The sequence below is a fragment of the Heterocephalus glaber genome, unplaced genomic scaffold (genome assembly GCF_053883595.1).
Source record: "Heterocephalus glaber isolate CG9 unplaced genomic scaffold, H.glaber_assembly_v1.0 deba00001428, whole genome shotgun sequence".
Classification (NCBI taxonomy): Eukaryota; Metazoa; Chordata; class Mammalia; order Rodentia; family Bathyergidae; genus Heterocephalus; species Heterocephalus glaber.
Window position 1 is genome coordinate 12454975 of NW_028258293.1, and position 21456 is coordinate 12476430.

Genomic DNA, 21456 nt, shown 5'->3' on the forward strand with positions numbered 1-21456 from the left:
GGCCATTAACATTGATAGTTATAATTGAGAGATACTGACTCATCCTTGTCATGATGTTTTACTGTTGTTGGCTCTTATTTCTTTTTCCCCCTTTCCCTTTAGTTTCTTACCTTGTCTGGTGGCTTCCATCTGTTGAGCCTCATGGAGTTGTGACCTTCGTTGTCTTTTTCTAGGATATTGCTTAGAATTGTTTGGAGTGCTGGCTTGGTGTTCATGAAATTTCTCAAATGTTCTTTGTCATGGAAGTATCTAATTTCCCCATTGATTTTGAAAGATAATTTTGCAGGATACAACAGTCTAGGTTGGAAGTTATTTTCTTTTAGGGCTTGAAACACTTTACTCTAGGCTCTCCTTGACTTGAGGGTTTGTGTTGAGAAGTCTGCCGTGATTCTGATGGGCTTTCCTTTATAGGTGATTTGTTTCTTTTCTCTAACTGCCTGTAGAATTTGGTTCTTCTGTTGCATTTCTGGGATCTTGACTATTATATGTCTAGGTGTAGATTTTTTTGATCATAGCTGGGTGGAGTTCTATATGCCTCGCTTATCTGTATGTCCAATTCTCCCCCTCTGTCTGGGAAGTTTTCTACTATTACTTCTGTGAACAGTTTTTTTATGTCAATTGTACTTTCTCCTGTTTTTTCATGGACTCCTATCAGTCTTATGTTATTCTTCTTTGCATCATCTAGCATCTGTTGAATTGATTTCTCATGGTTCCTTACTATTTTTAAGAAATCTCTGTTTTCATGGTCCTTCACTGCAATCCTGTCTTCTATATCTGATATTCTATCTTCAAATTCTCTTAATCTGCTCTGCATGGTTTCAATGGAGTTTTAATTGCCTCAATATCTGTTTGAATCTGTTTCATGGATTCCATTTCTTTCTTATGTTGGGTGATCATGTTTTCCATTTCTTTCTTAAGCTGGACATTCTTGGCTTCTAGCATGTTTCTGAGCTCATCTATTTTTTTTATCAGTTTCTGTTCTAGAGCCTCTAATCGTGTCTTTTCCTCTGCTCACCATCTCTTTAGTTATCTGGGAGATCACTTCTGCTTTGAATTTTTCTAAAGCCTCATTCATCTGTTTTGTTACTTCCTGTGCTATCAGTTCAGGGTGTCCAGGTGGTTGATTATCAGACTTTTGCACCTCATTTGCCCCAGAAATTCTGTTTTGGAGGGTGGAAGTCTGAGTTTGTGACTTGCTTAAATGCCTTCTCATTTTTTTTTTTTTTTGTACTGTCCCTGGTTTAGTTCCTGGGTTGATATTATAAAGTTGTTTATTGTAAATATCTTTGTTGATCTATTTAAAACCCTTATGGAATGATCGCTTCTCAGAGGTGTCTTCCAGATATAGCTGGTCTTTAGGTTTTGAGTCTCTAATGACTCTGAGGCTGTCTCATGTTCATTATACCAGGAAGGAAAACTGTTTAGATCAATCACGACACCTTAGCCTAAGTCATACAATCGGCAACACCATAGCATCAAGTACCTCTTAAAGAATGACAATTTATGGTAGTTATTAATCTATCACCTTTAAAAAATAAAGGGCCTCCTTCAAGGTGTGTCTCTGCTGTCACAATAGACAACGTGGGCAGCAGTGTACAATTTTAAGTCAGTGAGTCCCAGTAAGCTAGTCCCAGACCCATGAGATCCAGGCAAATTTCTGGTTGCGAGTCCCAAGTTGAGCTCCCTGTCCTCCTGCAGGGTTGCATTCTGCAAGTTTCTACTGCAGGTTTCAGCACTTTTCCCCTGAAGAAAGTCCAGTTTCCGATGGGAGCTGATGATCCCTCCAACTTACCAATCACGGTGGTCTGGTGTGCCTTTATTGCAGAGATTCTCTTCACTTTATCAGTGGACTTGTTTTCATCGGGGAGCCTGAGACAGGGATTCTCTCTGTTGTTCATTTCTGGAGCTCAGGACAATGGCTTTTGTCCCCCTGTGCCTCTGCAGTGTGTAACCAAGTAGCTGCACAGCCAAAAGGTCAGGGGCCGGCAGGGGGGAGTATTGTTGGAGGCGCCCGGGTGGCCAAGCCATCAGCTGGTGGGCCTACCCGGGTGGGGGGCGCGGTCCTCCTCACCCTGTCCCGGTGGCTGGTGGTAAGCAGGTTGAGCAAGCTGGAGCAAGCAGGTCCCGGTCTGGAGAATTTGCTGAACAGGCTAAAGTAATATTTCATTCAGGATCATGACCAAGCTACTGTTTGGATTAATGGGAGTAGCCAGGTAGGATGTCTGTTTAGTTCTTTAGGAATATAATTGGTACCGGGTAACAAGTTGTCTCTGTCAAGGTTTTTCTCTTTATTTTTCTGGTACCAGGGATCGAACTCGGGACCTTGCACTTTCGAGGCAGGCGGCGGCACCACTGAGCTAAATCCCCGGCCCAAGGTTTTTCTCTTTATATCATTGCAGTAAAATAGACATCACAGATAACAAGTGAGAAAGAAAAAAGAAACAAACAAAACATACGACATGCAATTTATCCTCTAAATCACTTTGTTCTCAGTTCGTTTATGTCAAGTATGTTCACATTGTTTTCAGCCAATCTCCAGAACTTTTCCACAGCAAACTCAAGTGCTGTGCCCATTTGGCAACAGCCACTTAATAGTCATTAATAACACATTGATAACCCATTTAATAATCATTCTCTCTCCCCTGACTCCCTGGAAACCATCATTCTACTTTCTCTAATTGGGCTGTCCTAGACACATCATCTGAGCGCACTCATCCGGTCCAGGTTGAGTATTCCTTATCCAAAATTCTTGGGACCAGAAGTGTTTTAGGTTTCAGAGTTTCTTGGATTCTCAAATATTTACATAGACTTTATTGGTTGAGCATCTTCAATCCAAAAATCTAAAATTTGCATTGCTCCAAAGTCCAACTTTTCTTAAAAGTTTTGAATTTCTGGATTAGATATGCTCAACTTGTGTTTGTCTGCTTGTGACTAGTTGATTTCTCTTAGGACAGTGTCTCAACATTCATCCATGCTGTAGCATGTGTCAGGCTAAATGACACTGTACTGTAGGTATATACTGCATTTATTTATCCTTTATTCATCAAAGAACATCCGGGGTGTTTCCTCTTATGGATATTGTGTACAATACTCTATGACAATGGGTGTTCAGGTATCTCTTCCAAGACCCTGCTTTCGTTTCTTTTGGATGCAGACACAAGTGGAATCTCCAATCTGTCTTTCCATAATGGCTGTACCATTTTACACTTCTACTAAAAGTGCACGAGGGCTCCTATTTCTGCATGTCCTAGCCGGCATTCTCTCTTGGGCTTTCTTTTCCTTCTGTTGTCACTTGTATCTAGATGTCCCCCCAAAACCTCATGCGGTCATCGGTGGGACTTTTGGGAGGTGGCTGCATGTAGGGTGTGTGATGCTGTGATCCAGAATGCGACGCTAGAATTGAGGGTGTGAGTGCTGCCTGTGTAAGGAGTTGGATGTCTGATAAGAGGTAAGGGACAGAAAGAGGGTCCGTCGCTTGTCGCTTGTTGCTTGCTCCTTGCTGCCTCTAGTCTGAAACGTTTCTCCTCTGCAGTGTCAGCCTGTCTTGGCGTCAGCCAACTAGAAACTGACACCTCTAGAAACTGTGAGCCAAATGCACCTTTCCTCCTCTAACTTTGGGTGTCGAGTATTTAATCTCAGCAAGGAAAAAGTAACTCAGATTCCTCCCTCCCTCGCTCCCTTCCTTCCCTCGATTCTTCCTTCCTTTTTTCCTTCCCTCCCCCCTCCCTCCCTTCCTTCCTCCTATTCTTGTTCTTCCCTTCCTTTTTGCTTTTAGGACAGGTTTACTTTGGCTCCCATTTTTCTTTCTTTATAATACTAGCTGTTCCAAGGAGCGTGAGGTAGCATCTTGTTGTTTTGTATTGCATTTTCCTAATGACCAGTGATGTTACCATCTTTTCATTTGCCTGTTGGCCATTTGTAGGGTATCTGTGGAGAAATAACTACTCAAGTCCTTTCACCCATTTTAAACTCAGGTTAGTTGTTCTTTTCTCCCATCCCATAGGTTGTCTTCAGACATGTTGGTTACAGAATATGTCTTTCGATGCACAGGATCAGTTTACTTTTTGAGTTCTCCAAGTCTCTGTAGATTTTTAAGTCTTCTGTGAAGAATGAACGATGTAGCTAAATTTGTTTGATTTTTGACCCCCTTTGGAATTTCAGAGCCTTGATACAAAGCATGCTTGAGAAATGTGATCGGTATCTGTGGTCTCAGCAGACCTAATGGCAGAAGATTGGGCGGAATGTCATATCGTTTTGACAAAACACTGAATCACGCAGAATCCTGAATCTTCAGAATGCACTTGTGACTGGAGAAGAAGCACCACCCAGAAAAAGCTGCCACCTCTTGGGACTCCTGCTGTCAATGTCTGTACCCTTGGCAAGTGTGGCTGTGTGACCTCAGCATTTTTCAACCAAAGTTGGATTGTGAAGGAGTCAGTCTTTGTTTGCTGGAATCAGAGGTGAATGTTTACAGCCGTGTAGTATTTATTGGGAAGTGCAGTATTATTTGCTCGTGCCTAGTGGGTTGGGGGAACTTCTTTTTCACTAAGGCTCCTGTGTTGGGAGCAGAAGCTTTTTATCACGTAAAGATGGTGGTATTGACTGAAGTTGAATTCTTTTTCTTTTTCTTTTTGGTACTGGGGATCGAACTCGGTTCCTTGTGCTTGCGAGGCAGGCGGCAGAACCACCGAGCTAAATCCCTGGCCCTCTTTTTCAGTCTTTTCTGGGCCAGTCTACAAATTACTGAAACTACCCTCAAACCACAGAATTAACACAAACTAAATGGAATACAAAAGATTCAAATTAGAGATTGAAATAAAATTTCCCATATCTAAATTGAGCTAAAGTATTGTCCCCCGGTAGTTATTTGACATTTTTAATTTGAACCTCTATACAGTTGACTAATTCATTCCTGGAAATGTATTCTCTCTGATCTCCCTAAACAGAGCAGCCCAAGAGAACCATGCACTTTGAAACACTGTTTTTCAAAGCCATAATAAGAGAAAGCTGAGTACTAATCAAGACTGCAGCAAGCACTTGTGTCATTTAAACTTTGTAACTAGATTGTCACTGGCAGACTCCGGTACATTTGTAGCACATTCTATTAATAATAAGTGTAAAAGCTGATGAAAGTTTTCATTTGGAGAGAACAGAGGCTTGAGGGTTATTTTTGAGCTGTTTGCAGGAAGGTGAGCTCAGCATGGAGTAAAGCGTTGATTGCATTGAACGAGTGGTGTTTTTCCTTCTTTTCCATTTATAGTACAGCCAGAATACCTAGATGGGAATTGCTGTCATCCTACACATGACACCTGGATGATGTGACCGGGTGGGATGAAGAGGCTGTCAGGAGCGGGGACTCACACAGGGCCTTAGCACTGTGGGAAGTGTGGAACCTTCCACTGGAGTCCCGTGGCTCTCAGCTGCACTGGATTATTTGACTGTGAGTCTGAAGTGAGGTAAAGGGTGAGAGTCCTCCCTTCACTGTCAGCGTTAGTCACACAGTGGCTAAAAGAGGGCCAGGAGGAATCACGTGACAAGCAGACAGCATGCGCTGGCACACTGTGCGTTCATTTCCTGACAGCCCTTCCAGGGCACACTGCAGTAATCCGCACTTACCAGAAGGGCACAGAGAGAAATTTCTGGCACAACAAACACAAATTGCACCATCTGAAGGTGTCTTCCAAGGCAAACAGAGAAGAACTATCCCCTCCAGTCAAGTATTTCAATTTGAACAGTCAGTTTGGGTACTAGGCAGGTTTTCAAAGATAGCTTAGGTCTTTTGCTAGCCTGAAAAGTCTAGACAGACTGTGATATGTCATGGTTGCTTCATGTCTGTGTCTGAACCTGACCCCTGTGTAGCAGAGCTACGGGGCAGTGTAATGGGCAAGAGTCTGTCCTCTGAAGCAGACAGCTTGGGTCTGAGTATCCGCTTTTTCAATAAAGAGCCTCAGGGAAGGTACTCCGTTTTTCTAAGTATCGGTTTCCTCATGTGTAAATGGGAAGAGTAGCACTCATTCCGGGCAGTTTGTGGATGAAATGAGACGCTGGCTGTGAACTTGTAGCCCAGTACCTGTCACACACAGTGAGGTTAGGGTACCTATTAGTGAAAATTAAATGAGACAGGGCCGGGGATTTAGCTCAGTGCTTTCGCCGCCTGCTGGGCAAGCACAAGGACCCGAATTTGGTCCCCGGTACCAAAACAAAAAGGAAATTAAATGAGACTAATGTGTGGAGCACAGTGCCCGGAACAGTGGGTAATGCCTGTGGCTGTTGTTCGGAAGGTGTGGAATGTTGTTTTTGTGATCAGGCTTATGGAAACTGGATTTATATGAGCCAGAGAGAGTGGGGAGACTAAAACTGAAGTTAATCATTTCCTCACATCCCTTAAGTTTTTCCCGCCCTGTTCATGGCTCAAAAATTTGCAGTCATCCTTGCCTCTTCCATCCTCTACTCTCACTTCTCATTACTCACTTCTGATTACTAGGCACAGCCTTCCAGTTCTGTGTTGGCAGAGTTTTCCATCAGTCATTTTCCCACTCTGAATGGCCAATAATTCCCATTCCCATTACTTCCTGCTAGACCATTGAGGCTGTCCTCAGCGATGTCTGAAGGTCGTCCCCACTGCCACCAGTCCCAGCACAGTAAAAGCTAGGCAACTGGGTGTCACCCAGATGGATGGTTCACAAACCTGCTCACGTATCAGAGTCGGCACAGCAGCTTTTGAGTACCAACGCCAGGGATCCGAACCCTCGGGTGGAATCTGTAGATCTAGGCACTGATTCAACCTCCTTTAACTTGCCATGCGCCTCCCATTGTTCTAGATTGAGGGACAGCGCTGTCCGAGTTTATAGCAAATCACAGGCCCCTAAGCGTGATTGCTTCTGTCTCTTAGGAAGTTGATTGCTAGCGGGCCGGCCTTAGTCACGCCACTTCCCGTGCAGAGACTTGTGGCAGTGCCTTCTGCTTTGCAAGTGAAGCCCAAACCCCAGAGCTGCACATTTAAGGCCTTCTGTGCCTTGGCTCCAAACTGGTTCTCAGTCTCACAGCCCACATCTCGGCTTCCTCCGGGGACTTCTGCTGCTTGGATACTCGGTGCACATCACTCGCAGGTTATGTTTCTGCTCCACCCTCACGTGCCCTTCACTATGTGCCACCAGCTGAAATTCCATGCAGGTCCTGTCCCTTAGGGTTCTCTGTATGGCACGTCGAGGAATAGGACGCTGAAATCTCTCGTGACAGAAACAATAACTTCAGACTGAGGTCATAGCCAGAACTGACTTTTGCTCGCCCTCCATTTCATAGAAATCCGGTACCACTGTGCTTCCCGAATAGCTGCAAAGCCAAGTGACAGGGTGACAGTGTGACAGTGAGGCATCTGTGGTTTCCAGCCAACCTTGGTCGGGTGGAACAAACAGGAAAACAGCAAGAGAGGCTTGGGAATGTCCTGCTTGGTAGCTCTTCCCGCAGCGTTCAGTGCTGCCTTGTCCTTCATGCAAGGACATCCCCCCAGACTGCCAGTTTCCCATCTTGCCCAGGTAGTAGTCTCCCAGAGGGGTGCCTCTCCGCTTGCTCTCTGTGTAGATCTGCTAATTAACCCCTTCCCCTGGTCATCTCACTACTCCTTATACTTATACCTGGTATTGGGCAGCCAAGCCCGAGTTTCATGACACAGGGTGAGTGTTTTCCATCCCCGGGCTGGGTAACTTTCCCTAGTAAAGCGTTGGCCTCCTGGGCGTGAGGGTGGTGCAGTTGCTCAGAGCCCTTTGAAGGGCTGTGCTCTTGGTTTAATGCTCTGCTCCCACTACCTTGAAGCCTTACTCATTTCCAGACAAGTGTCCTCACAGTTTTGGTACCTACCGTGGACCTGACTGGCAGAGCAGATCTAGCGGGGGCCTGAGATTTGGCCCACAGGGGAGACTCGCTGGGAGGCTGCTCCCATGGGGATGAGGCTATGAAGCTCCCGAGATCCTGGGAAGCCACCTATGGGGCGGGGCGGGGGGGCGGTGCTGAACCTTCTGTGAACCCAGCTGGAGCGGCTCTGGACACATTTGGCAGCTGGCGTGGCCGCTGGATACTGTGAACAGTCCCTCGGGTGACTGCTGCTGGGTGTCCTGCACAAGAGAGGCGCCCCCCAGGAGCCGGAGGGAAGCCAAGTGCCCAGGCCCAGGAAGAGAGGTCTTTCTTTCCTGCTAGTCTCTCTAGTGCCGTCCTCTGACACCGATGAACATGAGCGCCAGGGAAAGGAGAAATGTCCCAGGCCTCAGCTCCAGTGCCACACTAGGCAAGGAGGGGGATGTGGACTCACAGTAAAGCTGGTGACCACTGGCATACATTTCTCCTTTGAAAGTGGAATTGAGAGGACTCCTGAGGGGAGAAGATTCACGATCAAGTTATATTCATAGGGGAAAGACCAACTGAATGTCCAAAGATGAAGACGAACTGTGGCTATGAAATAGAGCAGTTCACAGCAGCACTTTCTCCCACACCTCCGTCAGGGGCGCAGAGGCTGTAGAGAGGAAGAGAGGGTGGTGGCGGTGAAAGCTTGTGCTCCGAGTCTGTGACAGGCCTGTGGGGCAGGACAGGGCATGGCAGGGTGGCTGGTGAGAGCAGGCCTGAGTCACTGCTGAGCTCAGGGTCGCTGAGGTAGTGTGAACTGACCCCAGGGGATGCATCAGGAGACTGACATGTGATGAGAATGTTCATGATTAGGTTGCTGTTGCAAACACTGAAGTCCTGGATTTTTGTGAAATGAAGAGAAGAAGGCAAAGTGGAAGACAAAGTGTGGCCTGTACAAGTAGGTAAAGCAAGCTTTCCACGATTTTGAAAATATGAACGTTTCAAGATCAGTGCCTGTGGGGATTTAGCTCAGTGGTTCCGCTGCCTGCCTTGCAAGCGCAAGGACCCAAGTTCGATCCTCAGTACCAAAAAAAAGATGGGTGAGTTCTGGGCATGGTGGTGCACACCAGTAATCCTAGTACATGGGAGGCTGAGGCAGGAGGATCGCTGGGAGTTCAAGGCCAGCCTAGGCTACATAGTTAAGTTCAAGGCCAGTCTGAAGTATACAGCAAGACCCTTCTAAAAATTTTTTTAATAAAAAAAGAAATCAGTGAGTATATTGTAACTAAAAAGTGTATTTGGATACAGAAATTGATTCACTGTCTTCTTTTTTTTGGTACCGGGGATTGAACTCTGGACCTTGCCCTTGCGAGGCAGGCGCTAGAGCCACTGAGCTAAATCCCCGCCCCATTCACTATCTTCTAAAAGGACAAAGCATTTCTTTTCTCAGATCTTTAACATGAAAACCATTCAAGGTGCTTGGTGTATGTGCTCTGGAGTATAAGACTTGTAGAGTTACCCACAATTCCTGTGCTCAAAAAAATGGAGACTCCTTTTTTTTCTTAATCAGTAACTTGCTTGCCTGAGAAGTAACAGGTAGGAGGCTGCTCTATGCTGGAAAGGCATCAGGAAGGAAAGTAGCTTCTGCTCAAGGACGCACAGCGTGTCAAGGGCAACACAAGAATACTAAAAGTTGGCCTTTTGTTGTCAGTAGGCCTCTACCTCTGGACAGGCTGTGTTCTGTAAACTTTGCATGAGTCAATGTGAAAGAATGTAGCCAAAGTGCTTTGGAGGTGTCTCTAAAATAAACTGGACCGAAGTGGTGAATGATGGATTTGTAAATGTTGCTGAGAAATGAACGGAAGATCGAGGTGGCTGTTGCTAGGCACATCCCAGGGACCAGCCCTCCCATGACCGTGTTCCCCCGTCTCCAGAGACTGGTATCACTGAGGACTATGACCCTGGGAGCAGAGAAGGTTGCAAGACACAGCTGGTAGGAAGTGAGGGGCGCGGACATGGAAAGACCTGCCAATGGGAACAGCGTCAGAGGGAGGCCTGCAGGGGAGAGTGGGTCGGATGCAGGACAGGTGGGCACAGATGTTGGTCCTGTGTGTCTGCTGTGATCACCGCTGCCCACCCCATCCCAACACGCAGGGCCAGATTCAGCTGTCTTGAAAGTCTTCAATGACCTCTTCACACCAACCAGGCTGTATTTGTACTGCAAATATAGCACACAATTTCAATAAATTCAAGCTCCCAGTTGTTATCCACCCAGGATGTGCCCTCTCTCTGCATCTGTGGACAAAGAACCCAGTAAGTCTGGGTCTTGGCACCTGGGGGCGCACTGCCCACACGCCTGGGTGAAGGAGCACTCAGTCCTTGTCCGAAGCGATTGCGGTCTTCGCCACTCCAGCCCCAGCTGCTGGCTCCCTGGTCATCCACCAAGTCCTCCTCTCTGTGGCCTGGGAGACCTGGGACATTCTCTCCCGCATTTCCATCATCCAAGCAGGCAGGAAGGAGAGTCATCACCAAGCTGAGGTGCACTGTCCACCCTCCCGATTCCCCCTTTTCCTCGGGATGGCTCTGAGAGTGGCCAGGAAGTCCAGCCAGGGAGGGACTGAGGTACAAACTGAGCCTCTCACCCGTGCTGGTCACTCTGACGCTGGAGGAACAGCACCCAGAGCGGGAACTTGGCCAATGACTCCGTGGCCCTCGCTGTCTTTGTCGGAGAGCACCTGCACATCCACAGCCACCTTCTGGCTCTGCCAGCAGCCCCAGGTCTGCACTGGGCATGATGGAGAGGGTGGGCAGGAGGAGCGGGAGGAGGAGGAGCCAAGCCTGACAGAACCTGCTGCAGCATCTGTCCATTCTTGATCCATCAAGCTCTGCTCTGCCAGGCCTGGCAGCCCTGGGCATCTCTGTCACCTGATCACTTCAGTAGCCCTGGCAACTCCAGATGCCCTTCCAGTTCACCAGAGTACCCCAGAAGAGGGAAGTAGTTATTTTGCACATTGCAAATGGCCTGTGAAGTAGCCTTTCTCCCTGGAGCTAATGCTACATCTTTCCCCAAGAAGCTGAAACATAGACACTTATCTGAATCTAAAGAGCCTTTTTAGAAATGGGAAGGGGAACAAGGAGGGGGGTAAGGCAGGGACAAGAAAAAAAGTGAAAATAGAAGGACAAAATGGAAACAAAGCTTTGTACGTAGGGACAGGAGGGGTGAATGGAACAAAATAAAATGTATTTGAAAATGCTGCCTATCAGGAGAATAAATACAGATCCTTTCTGAGGCCTAAGCAAGAGGCCTTGATAACTTGCAAGTTTAATGTACAACTGTAGTCACAAGAAGTGTTCCTGGAAGATTAACAAGGGACAGGATGGCCTGGAAAGTGCGCTTCCAAGAGATCTGCACTCGCCAGCTCAGCCCCTTTCCCACATCTCCATTCCCTTACAGAATCCCCAATCTCTGTCTCACCCTGAAGGCAGGATTCCTTTGTCTCACCCTGCTGGCAGGATTCCCAGTGCCCCTCTTGGCAGGGATTCAGGGATCTGAATAAACTTTCCTGGCTGGTGGTGTAGTTAAGCAGCGCTATGCCTGCCTGCCAAGTGCAGGGTGCTGAGTTCAATCCCTGATACCAGAAAAAATTAAAAATAAAAAACCCTCTTTACTGAATTTCTTTTTTTTTTTTGGTGCTGGGATCGAGCTTGGGACCTTGCACTTGCGAGGCAGGCGCCCAAACCACTGAGCTAAATCCCCGGCCCTTACTAAATTTCTTGATAAATTCTACTGCTCACATCACTGGCCCTCTATACACCATCTGCCACGACGGTCAGGTGAACACAAACGCTCTGACAAGCTTCCTTCAAGCGGAAGCAAGGAATTAAAAATCCAGAATTTCGGGCTGTGATTTCGGGTTGTGAAGAGCACCCCTATCCCGAGTGGGCTTCCCCTAGCAATTCTCCTGAGAGCCTCTAGGGGGCACAGCTGGGTTGTGTTTGCTTGCGTGATGGCTGTGGTGCTATGAGCTGAGGTGATTTGATTCATGAAGAGAAAGGAGGTATCATTCTAGAACAGGATCTCAAGTTTGGCATTGTTGAATATTGGGTCAAAGAGTTTTTGTTTCTCGGGGTTTTCCTGAGCCCTGCAGGGTGTTCGCCGGTTTCCTTAGCCCCTACCAGGAGATGCTGGCAGTCAGTGGCCAATCAAATGTACAGCAGCTATTGTAACTATCCCCTGGGTACCACAGCGGTAAAGAACGACCGGTCCAGAATGAAGCTGCACATGATTAGGAGCTACATGAGTGAGGCGGTGATGTGGAAGGGGCAGTCTGAGAAAGGCTGCAGACAGGGCGTCTGCCCCAAGTATCGGGGAAAATGTACCAGGCACACTCAGTGCACATCTTTGTGACATCAGTACCTCTGCCCCTTGGACTCATAAATAGACTGTCCCGTGCTTTGCTGGCTTGGGGATAGTGCTATGACAGGGATGCTCAGCCCTGGCTGCCCGTTCTCACCACCTGGGTGGGTACTGAAAATCCCAGTGCCCCCTGATAACACCCCAGGCTGGTTTCTCAGATGTTCTCTTGGTGATGAGCCCCAGGCATGGGGAGTTTTTAATGCTGTGCTGGTGGGTCCAAGGTGTCGCTCAGATTTGTATCCAGCAAGCTTTAGGTGCAGGCAGCAGCCGCATCAAGCTTCAGGTGTGTATCCTGTGCTCTGTTGCCTACTGATGGGGAGGAAGTTCCTGAGCAATGGACTAAGTGCACATAGCCTCAAAGTTTCCCACTTCATTGTGAGGGGAGATGTCTCCTTACAGTCAGTGTCGTGTGAAATTAGAAAGTTCTCAGGCCTTTGTAGGTACTGAATGAATGTCAGTTCCTCTTTCCTGTCAGGAATGCTGGGAAAGGGTGGAAAACAGCCCTGCTCAGGAAGGAGAGGCACCAGTGTGGCTGGCCATAGGTCTCTGAAAATTGTCCAAGCAGAAAATTCAAGGAAGGAGGAAGAGGCAAGTGTTCATGGACAGCTCTGTCACCCTCTTATGTGACTTTTTAGAAGAGATATCATATACCATCACTTTCAGGCCTTATGTTGTGCCTTCTCAAAGCAAATAGCCCAGCTTCACATGGGATGTTTCCACAGGAAGAAACACATTCTGTTGATTGTAGTTAAATCTCTTCTCCCTTTGTGGCTCAGAAGTCTCCATTTTCTGATAAACATTGAAGAAGTTTCTGGAATGTGTGACAGATCACCGGACACAGCTGAGACACCAGCCCTGTGGGATGCTCTCAGCAACTCCGAGGACTTGTGACGAGTGCTTGCCCAGCCTGAGTTCAGTTGCAGTCCTGAAGCAGCACAGTAAGAACAACTCCATCAGCCGAAAAACACTTCATAAACCACGATTTTGCCATTTTACCATCAGGCTTGGGAAACCCTGCTTTCTTTCTCCTTCCGTGCCCAGTGTTGAGCTTCCCAGTGCCTTGCCTCCCATTGGTCTATTATCCAATAACCCACCAGGGGACAGCACAGCACCTCAGACTGACACAGATTCGTGCCCCTGCCACTAACTGCTATTGCCCCAGGGGCAGGGCACCTGAAAGACTAGTGTCAGGAACTCCTGACCAGCTGGAGAAATACCCATGGGAGCTGGGCATGGTGACACACACCTATAATCCCAGCACTTGGAAGGCTGAGGCAGGAGGATCGCTGTGAGTTTGAGGCCAGTTTGGGCTACATAATAAGTTCAAGACTAGCCTGAACCACATAGTGAGACCCTGTCTTAAAAAACAACAACAAAGAGTACACAGGTAATGGGGAAAAAAATAAGCAAGATTCGTCATGTACAAGTACAAGCACCCAGTGATAAATGTAAACGTATTGTATACCTAAAATGTACCAATAAAAGAATTTAAAAGAAAACAACAACAACAACAAAAAGAAATACCCATGGGGAAACAACACTCCTGAGCCTCACTGTGGGTTGGCCTCAACTTAGGTATGAATCCTAGAGGCCCATGGATGCCACGCCCCTTTCCGCAGCTTTACCTGCGACAGTGTGATCAAGGGATGACCACCAGCTTTGACTGCTGACTCCTGGGGCAAAAGAGCATGAAATCAGGCCTGTGAGAAGCTTCATCTCGCTCACATATCAGGGGAGGGTCAGGGAGATGCTGACCACACTGACATACACAACTCTGGCATTTATATTCTAAAGAGAGCCTGCCTGTGCATCCCCACTGGTTCATTAGAACCTTAGTGTTTTCTCTAAGAAACTGTGGTACAGCCTCACTCAGTTCTGAACCTCACCTCAGTTCTGAACCAGGCCCTGGGCCCAAGTCTAAGGATAGCAAGGTGGGGCTGATGCAGAGAGAATGGGGCAGTTGGAACCAGATTGTCACTCTCCATCAAAGCCTATACTTCACACAAAGGCATTTCCCCCTCTGCCCAGTACAGATGTCTCATGGGAGACATATAAATCAGAAAAATTATTTTTAAAGGAAATCACACTCTTATTGGGAAAAAGAAAACAGATTTTTCAAAATCACTCTTTGGAGTCATTGCTCACCCAGTGCCTGGTGACACAGAACTGCTGGTCCCTGGCTGCCAAGGAGAGGAGGCTGGTATTTATCTGAGCCTTCCCCACTGGGGTCATGCCAAGGAGAAAAATCTAGGCCTGGTGCTTGGGAAAGGTCCTCCCAGGTCATTTCCTCTATCAAAGATTGCAATAGCAATCTTACTAGACTTCACTGTGTTCTTCATCCATAGGTCACTGTCCCCTGATGGACAATCTGAGACACAATATAGCTTGGCTCTGCCTTGGCAACCTTTTGGGTAGGGCTTCTCTGCTGGGCGAAACTGTGGGAGCTGAGGCTGTAGAGAGGGGGAGGGAGAGAGAGAGAGACAGAGAGAGAGAGAGAGAGAGAGGGAGAGAGAGAGAGAGAGAGAGAGAGAGAGAGAGAGAGAGAGAGAGAGGAGCACGCGTGCGCAGGGCAGTGCTGTCCCTAGGGCTGCTTGCCAGTGTGTGATCAGCAGGGGCTCTTGCAGCCAGGACCTGCCTTTCCCAATCATTGGCTCAGGATGGGCCCTGCTGGATCAGACAGCAGCTGTGTCAAAAATTAAGCCCTTTGAGTTCATGTCTAAAGATTTTGAGATATAAAACTGACAGGCTAGAGCTTCAAATCTCATGGACATCCTGGATAGCACCTTCCAGGACCTCATCTGAACATACTAAGCTGTCAGTTCTAAGGAATAGCTGCCCTGCACAGCTGGGTTGGTCAGGTAGCCACTGTATTCGCTAAGCTGGGTGCCAAGTGTGTCAGGGAGTAGAGGGACTCTGCACTTCTATAACTCAGTCCTGGAGGCCACACTGACAGTGACAGTGTTGTGCGATAAATTGGAAGCTCAGCTGAGGCATGCTAGGCTCCAAGTGAGGGGAAAGGTGGGGAGAGCTCCTTCCTGTATTGGCCAGGGATAAGGGAGTCAGAGTGGTCCTGTAGGAGTGGTGGAGGCACACGGGGGTAAGAGAGGGGTCAGTGGCAGAGCCCAGCAGGGTAAGGTCAGGATAATGTTACAGGAAATAATACCGGTTTCACCCTATAAAACTTCTCTGTAAAGTGGGGTCCCTGGGCTACCCACTCAGGACCCCTCCTGCCCCTCAAATGTCTTCCTACGCTTAACGTCTGTTATTCCTAGGACTCATTCTTCGAGTTTTAGAGAACAAGAACTTGGCGTATCATACAGTTAACAGGTTGGCAGATATCATATTTCATATTTCATCTCCCGTATTATTTCCTGTAACACTTTGCCTGTAGAGATGGTCATTGCTGCACCTTGTGGGTGATAACCTGGAGTACTTTTCTGTTTTGGTATTTTCTTTCAATTATTTTAGTGTCAAGCTTTTTCTGCACTAGTACAAAGGGGTGGAAATATTTTCTCCTCTACTTACTGGAATTGTTTGTACAAAATGGGACTTATTTGCCTTTTAGAATGGTTAAATTTGTCTGTCAAACCATCTAGGTCTCCTATTTTCATTGTGAGAAGAATAACATTTTCAAAATAATTATGGAGCAATTAAATTTTCCATTTCTTTTTTTGTATTTGTGAGTAGTATTTTTCTAAGATTTAAAAGATTTTTATTTTGTATTAAACTTTAGTTTAAGTGGCCCATAAGATTTGTTTATCATCTACATTTTATGGAATATATAATATAGGCATATGTTGGTCCATGTATGGACAGATAATTTTATCTCCAATTTCTATTTTGTAACCAGTGTTTTATCTAGAACAATCATATTTATTGATCATCTCCATGGCCCATGTTCCCAGTAAAAATGTCTTATGCTCTTCCCAGATTGCAACAACAAATTGGACTTCACAAACATTTATTAAACATTTTTATGTGATCTAGCTTAAGTACTAGGGATATCAAATTAAGTAACTAGTTCAGCAAATGTCCCAGCCCTCAGAAATTCACAGCTGGATTTCCTTGAGGGCAGAGTGAGGAGGAAGCTCAGTACTTGCTAGGCAGACCTGCAGGCCGGAAGTGGTTGGGGTCTTTGCCACTCCGGCCCCATTCATTGGCAAACTGGTCAGCCCTCGAGTCTTCTGCTCCATGGCCCGTTAATCTCTGAATACCTTCCCTGGTGTCACTGTAATCAAGGCAGACAGAGAGGAGATTAATCACTAGGCTGACAGGCAACAGCCTTGTCCTCTTGACTCCCCTTTCCCAGCATGGTGCTGAAAGGAACCCAGGTAGACCACAGAAGGGGAAGGCAAGGAACTGACCCTGTGTGGAAGCCATGCCCTGCCCATTCTTACACTGGATGGGCAGCACCAGAGAGGGAGGATTAGGAATCCTGAACTCCCACCAGGCAATCAGACCCAGCACTGAGCCCAGAGCAGGAGCTTAGGCAAAAGCAGGAGGAGGCCCAGTCTCCACAGGCAATGCCTCCACAGGGAAGAAGACGCCCCCTCCTGGCTGTCTGAGGCCCTCACAGCCTACTCACCCAGGCATGGCTCCCTAAGAACCTGTGTTACCTGATCACTTTAGCAGCCCAGGCACCGCCAGGTCCCCGTTTGGCAGCATCGTAGTTCCCCCGGGCATGGAAGTATTTGTCTGAATTTTTGTAATTGGCTTCTCTCATGTCCCGGTAGGCTCGCCACATGTCTCTAGTCCCTGGGGAAAAAGAGAATGTTGAAGACGACCATGCCTCGGCAAAACAGGGGAATAAACGATTTTCTACAACGGACTCCAAAGACTTCAGGCTTTGACAAAGGCCAGAGAAATAAAGAAATATCCCTTTCCTTTTTGTCTCGCTGGGTTCATGATAAGGGAGTCACCGCGTACAAGTTTTGTTCCACCTGATTCCATTTGACTTTTGTGGCTACTTGGTTTTGACTGTGTGAGATGCATGTAAAGAAGAGGTGAGATGGTCTTTAAGGGCTATTTCAGCATACAAGGAGCCTCTTAATTGTCAGTTAATCTTGATTGTCAAATTGTCTGGATTCAGAGACTCCAGAAGAGGAACTGGATCACAGGGGTGCTATGCTCATCAATAGGTGGATCCGTGGAAGATCATGACTGCGTATGTGGCTAGGAGTCAGGGCCAGTCTGAAGAGCTGGGTCACTGGGGGTGCATGCATTTGGAGGGCGTATTTCTGCCTCGTCCTCTTCCCCTGTGCTCTACTTCCTTGCCACCATGAGGTGAGCAGTTTGGCTCCACCACAGCCTTCTGCCATGATGTTCTTGCCATGTTACCAGCCAACCATGGACTGAAACTGAGAACCAAAATAAACCTCTCTTCCTTTCAGTTGTATATATCAGGAATTTTGTCTCAACAACTGGAAAGCTAACCAATACATCCTGTCTAGAAAGATCCGGGAAACCTTCTGATCAAGGTAGAGAACATGGGAGTCTGAGGGAGGGTCCGGACCTAATGTGGTCAATGGGAGAAATCCACCCTCATGGGTAGAGTAAGAACAACCCTATTCTGAGTGCATCTGAATGTCCAGGGTATATTTCTGAGCCTGGACAACTGTCAGAAGTCAATCAGCAGGATAAACCAGACACAGAAAAGGCAAATATCACATGTCTTCCCTCATATGTGGAAGCAAACAAAAGACCTCATAGTAGAGGAGAGACTATTAGAGAAGCAGTAGGGGACTAGGGAGAGGATGGAGGGGAAAGAGGTATACAGGTGGGTGGATATGATCAAAGCGTCATATACACATTTATGGGAATGGCACAGTGGAACTCACTAATTTGTACAATCGTATACATTAATAATTATAATTTTTAAAGAATTCAATCAGAAGGTGATAAAATGAGTTCTCTAAGGGAAATTTAAATAAACTGGATAATCAGAGGCAGAAAAGGGGCAACTGACCTCCCAGGTCCAAAACTTCACTGTCCTCCCAGGTAAAATGGTTTCATGGTAATAAAACCTCAGTGTTTTGCAGAAGAACTGAGAAAATATCCAAACAATGTCTGGAATATTACAAGTGCTCAGTGATGACTCAACTCTTCAGGTTCTTAGAAAGGGCAAGGAAAAAAAGAACAGGAACTAAACTATGCTAGTGTTAAATGAATCTTCAAATTTTTAAGTGGATGAGGAAAAGGAGAAAATCTAATGTATAGTTGGAATCATAACTCTATGATTTGTCTGTGAGGTCGTTGTTCCCAGACTGTATTTACTATGCATAAAGATGAAGCGGGTGTTTGGTGAAGGCCAGATTTCCAGGCTCCAGCCTCCCAGACTGTAACCTGGTGGAGAGAGGGAGTGGACAGGGGCAGCCACGTTTCACAAAGCATCCCTGGCCCCAGCTATTCTCATGCAAGTGGTCCCAGGACAACCTTTGAAAGGCACTGATTAAGGAAAGAAAGAAATTTTAGCAGGGTATGTGAGAATTTACAAAGGATCAATAACAAATCCTTAAAGCAACCATTCAGAGGCCACCACAGAAATCAGCACCATCTGATTTTGCACCCAGAGCCTCCCACACGGGAGGCAAGCGTGCTGCCACTGAGTGACAGCCCAGCCCCAACGCCTGAAATTTTAAACGCTGCATTCTGAAAACAAAATCTCCCCACTCTGCCTAAGGGGTACATTTCCCTTACTGTTGATTCCAGGCCATATCCAGCCCCAAGAGCACTTTCAACAGTGGAATTCATTGTGTCCCTCACTGTGGAGGGAGGAGAGGAGTTGCCTTCCAAGGGCATCCCATCCTGGCTACTGGCCATTTCTCAGACTGTGTGTCCACAAATATCTCACTCTTGTTTTGGAAGCAGTATAGAAAATCTGAGAAGCAAGTCTACCTGGGTTAAATCCGCTTTTCTCTGAAACTTTGTTGGGTATCTTAAGCTCTTTTTCTCTCCGTTCTCTATGAGATCTACCTCACAGGATTAAAGAATAAAAACAAATTCTTCCAGTCCTGTAAAGCTCTAGCGCATACAAAAAGCTCCAGCTAATCTTGCTTGTTACTACTGCTATGTGGACGGGGGCTGTATTGGCTGTGCTCAGCTTCCCAGCGAATAGCAGTGGAGTCCACTTTTTTTTTTTTTGGTACCGAGGATCGAACCCGAGTTCTTGCACTTGCGAGGCCAGCGGTGGAACCACTGAGCTAAATCCCAGGCCCTGGATTCCACCTTTTAATGCACCACCTTCCTGGTTACACCAGGGACAAAGAAATGAGCTGTCCCCAAATTCCCACTAGGCGGCAGTAGAGTCCCGTTTGTAGTAAGAGAACTGACACCTGAATTCCTCATCTCTCCTACACACTTGCTAAAAAGTGGCCACGTGAACTTTATGTGGTCTCAGGCCAGGGAATCTCCTTAGAAGTGTGCCAGAGGTGGCTAGAAAATCAGGGAGAGTTGCTGTTATCAAAACCATGCTCCTGGTCTCTCCATTCATGGCTTCACTAGCACCTTTGCTGATTGGGGATGTGGAATCTGCTCAGGTGAACCCTTGGCGCATCCAGGTACGGCCTCCTGCCCCATTCCCATAGGCCCTTACCTTGACCAGCTTCCCTGATGAATGACGTCCAGCTTTGGCCATCAACGGCCAGGACCAGAAGGCAGAGAATGAGTCCAATGGAAAGCTTCATCCTGCTGCAGAGGCAAGGAAGGAACAAAGGATGCTACATGTCTGGTTTTGCATTTGGTAATGTTGACCCATCCTGGCATTCTGAAAATAAGCCTCACTCAATTTTATACCCAGACACACCTGTGTGGGGGCATAGAGCTAGGATTTCAGAGGGTCTAATTTGGGATTTTTATTTACCTCAGTAGAATCCCAGAGTCTGAGACGTCACAGTGTGGACTATTAGTATAAATCACTTTTTATTTTAATCATCCCTTGTTATCCCTGAAGAGGAAGCTTGCAAAGAGACATTCAGAGATTCTGTGACTTTTATACCTTTCTGCAGTATAAGTTTCAAAAAATCAATAAATACTTGTAGAATTCCAGCTCTACCTGTCACTGAATCCACACAGAAGCATACACCAAAATCTACCCTAAAATGTATTCACATCCGGGCTGGGATTGAGCTCAGTGGTGCCATGCCTGCCTCTCAAGCACAACGTCCTGAGTTTAATCCCCAGTATCGGAAAAAGAGTGTATTCCTATCTGGCAAATTCTACTCAGCAGAAGAGTAGACGCAGGAAGGGTGTAGAAAGAACTGAGATGCAGCACCAGAATGCTGCTGCAGAAAGAGCCTCCAGCAAGTGAGCATGCTGGAAAGTCCCACGGCTCACCTTGGGCTGTCTGTCCAGCTGAGGTCCAGGTGAAGCCGAGCCCCTGACGACTGCTGGGCAGCTGTGGCCGGTGCTATATACACCGACGCTTTGCTAATGAGGCCAAGCCCTCTTCTCGCTTGCACAATCCCCTTTGGCCAGAACACAGCACCCAGAACTTCAGGGTTTTTCTTCACTACAATCTAATTTTCCCAGATTGTGCAATCTGGGAAGTTGCCATTTTCTGCCCATTTCCAGTCTTATTCTTGATTGGGCAAGTTTTTCTCCCTCTATACAATATTGTGCTGACAATTTGCTGGAAAGGGTAATCAATATTGGAAAAAGTTTTGATTGTGTAAAGAAGGTGAAAATGCAGCGTAAGTGAAATAGCTGAGCTAACCCCACTCAAGGGACAGTTCAGAACGAAGCTGGGTCCTCAGGCCAGTGTGGTTGGAAAAAAGGCAGACAACTCAGAAAAACACAACTTTCAATGTCCGTGTGGGGGCCCAGCTCTGGGAAAATGAGTCCTCCATATCCGGGTGGATTCGTGACCAGTTGTACTGACAATCACATGGCAGCTTGCATTTGGAAGCTGCTACAATCTAGGAGTGTTGAACAATAGTATAGAAATTTGTTACCTGTCATGCAGAAATGGCATGTGTAGGGCTGGGGATTTAGCTCAGTGGTTCCGCTGCCTGCCTTGCAAGTGCAAGGTCCCGAGTTCAATCCGTGGTACCAAAAAAAAGAGAAAGAAATGGCATGTGTAACGCTGAGCAGAAAATGGCCCAGTAGCTGCTGAATTGTTGGAATAGTAGACCCAGAAAGACAGCAGAGAGAGCTGGGGTGTAGTATAAGAGTCCTGGGAGTATGTGTTAAAGTGTATCTGTTTTAGC

General features: G+C 46.8%; 2 protein-coding genes across 7 annotated transcripts in view; one reads left to right on the forward strand and one right to left on the reverse strand.

Annotated features, from left to right (window-relative positions):
• Positions 1 to 21456, forward strand: part of Hps5 (HPS5 biogenesis of lysosomal organelles complex 2 subunit 2) — a 105641-nt gene that overhangs the window by 46200 nt on the left and 37985 nt on the right. For 4 of the 6 annotated variants that reach the window (XR_015451431.1, XR_015451430.1, XR_015451429.1 and 1 more), the window contains one exon: positions 4162 to 4460. Coding sequence is in view for 1 of the 6 variants with exons in the window: in XM_087211568.1 (XP_087067694.1) it covers positions 4162 to 4222 (61 nt within the window). In the remaining 5 variants the exon portion in view is untranslated. Of the gene's footprint in view, positions 1 to 4161; positions 5228 to 5260; positions 17643 to 21456 lie in introns of those variants that run through there. The other 2 variants (XR_015451432.1, XM_087211568.1) reach the window with 2 other exon arrangements.
• Positions 16198 to 20770, reverse strand: LOC101713351 (serum amyloid A-3 protein). Its single transcript, XM_087211573.1, has 4 exons — positions 20585 to 20770; positions 19845 to 19939; positions 16870 to 17008; positions 16198 to 16481 (listed from the first exon to the last, which is right to left on the reverse strand). The coding sequence occupies exons 2-4, from the start codon at positions 19933 to 19935 to the stop codon at positions 16343 to 16345; spliced, it is 369 nt and encodes a 122-aa protein (XP_087067699.1). The 5' UTR covers positions 19936 to 19939; positions 20585 to 20770; the 3' UTR covers positions 16198 to 16342.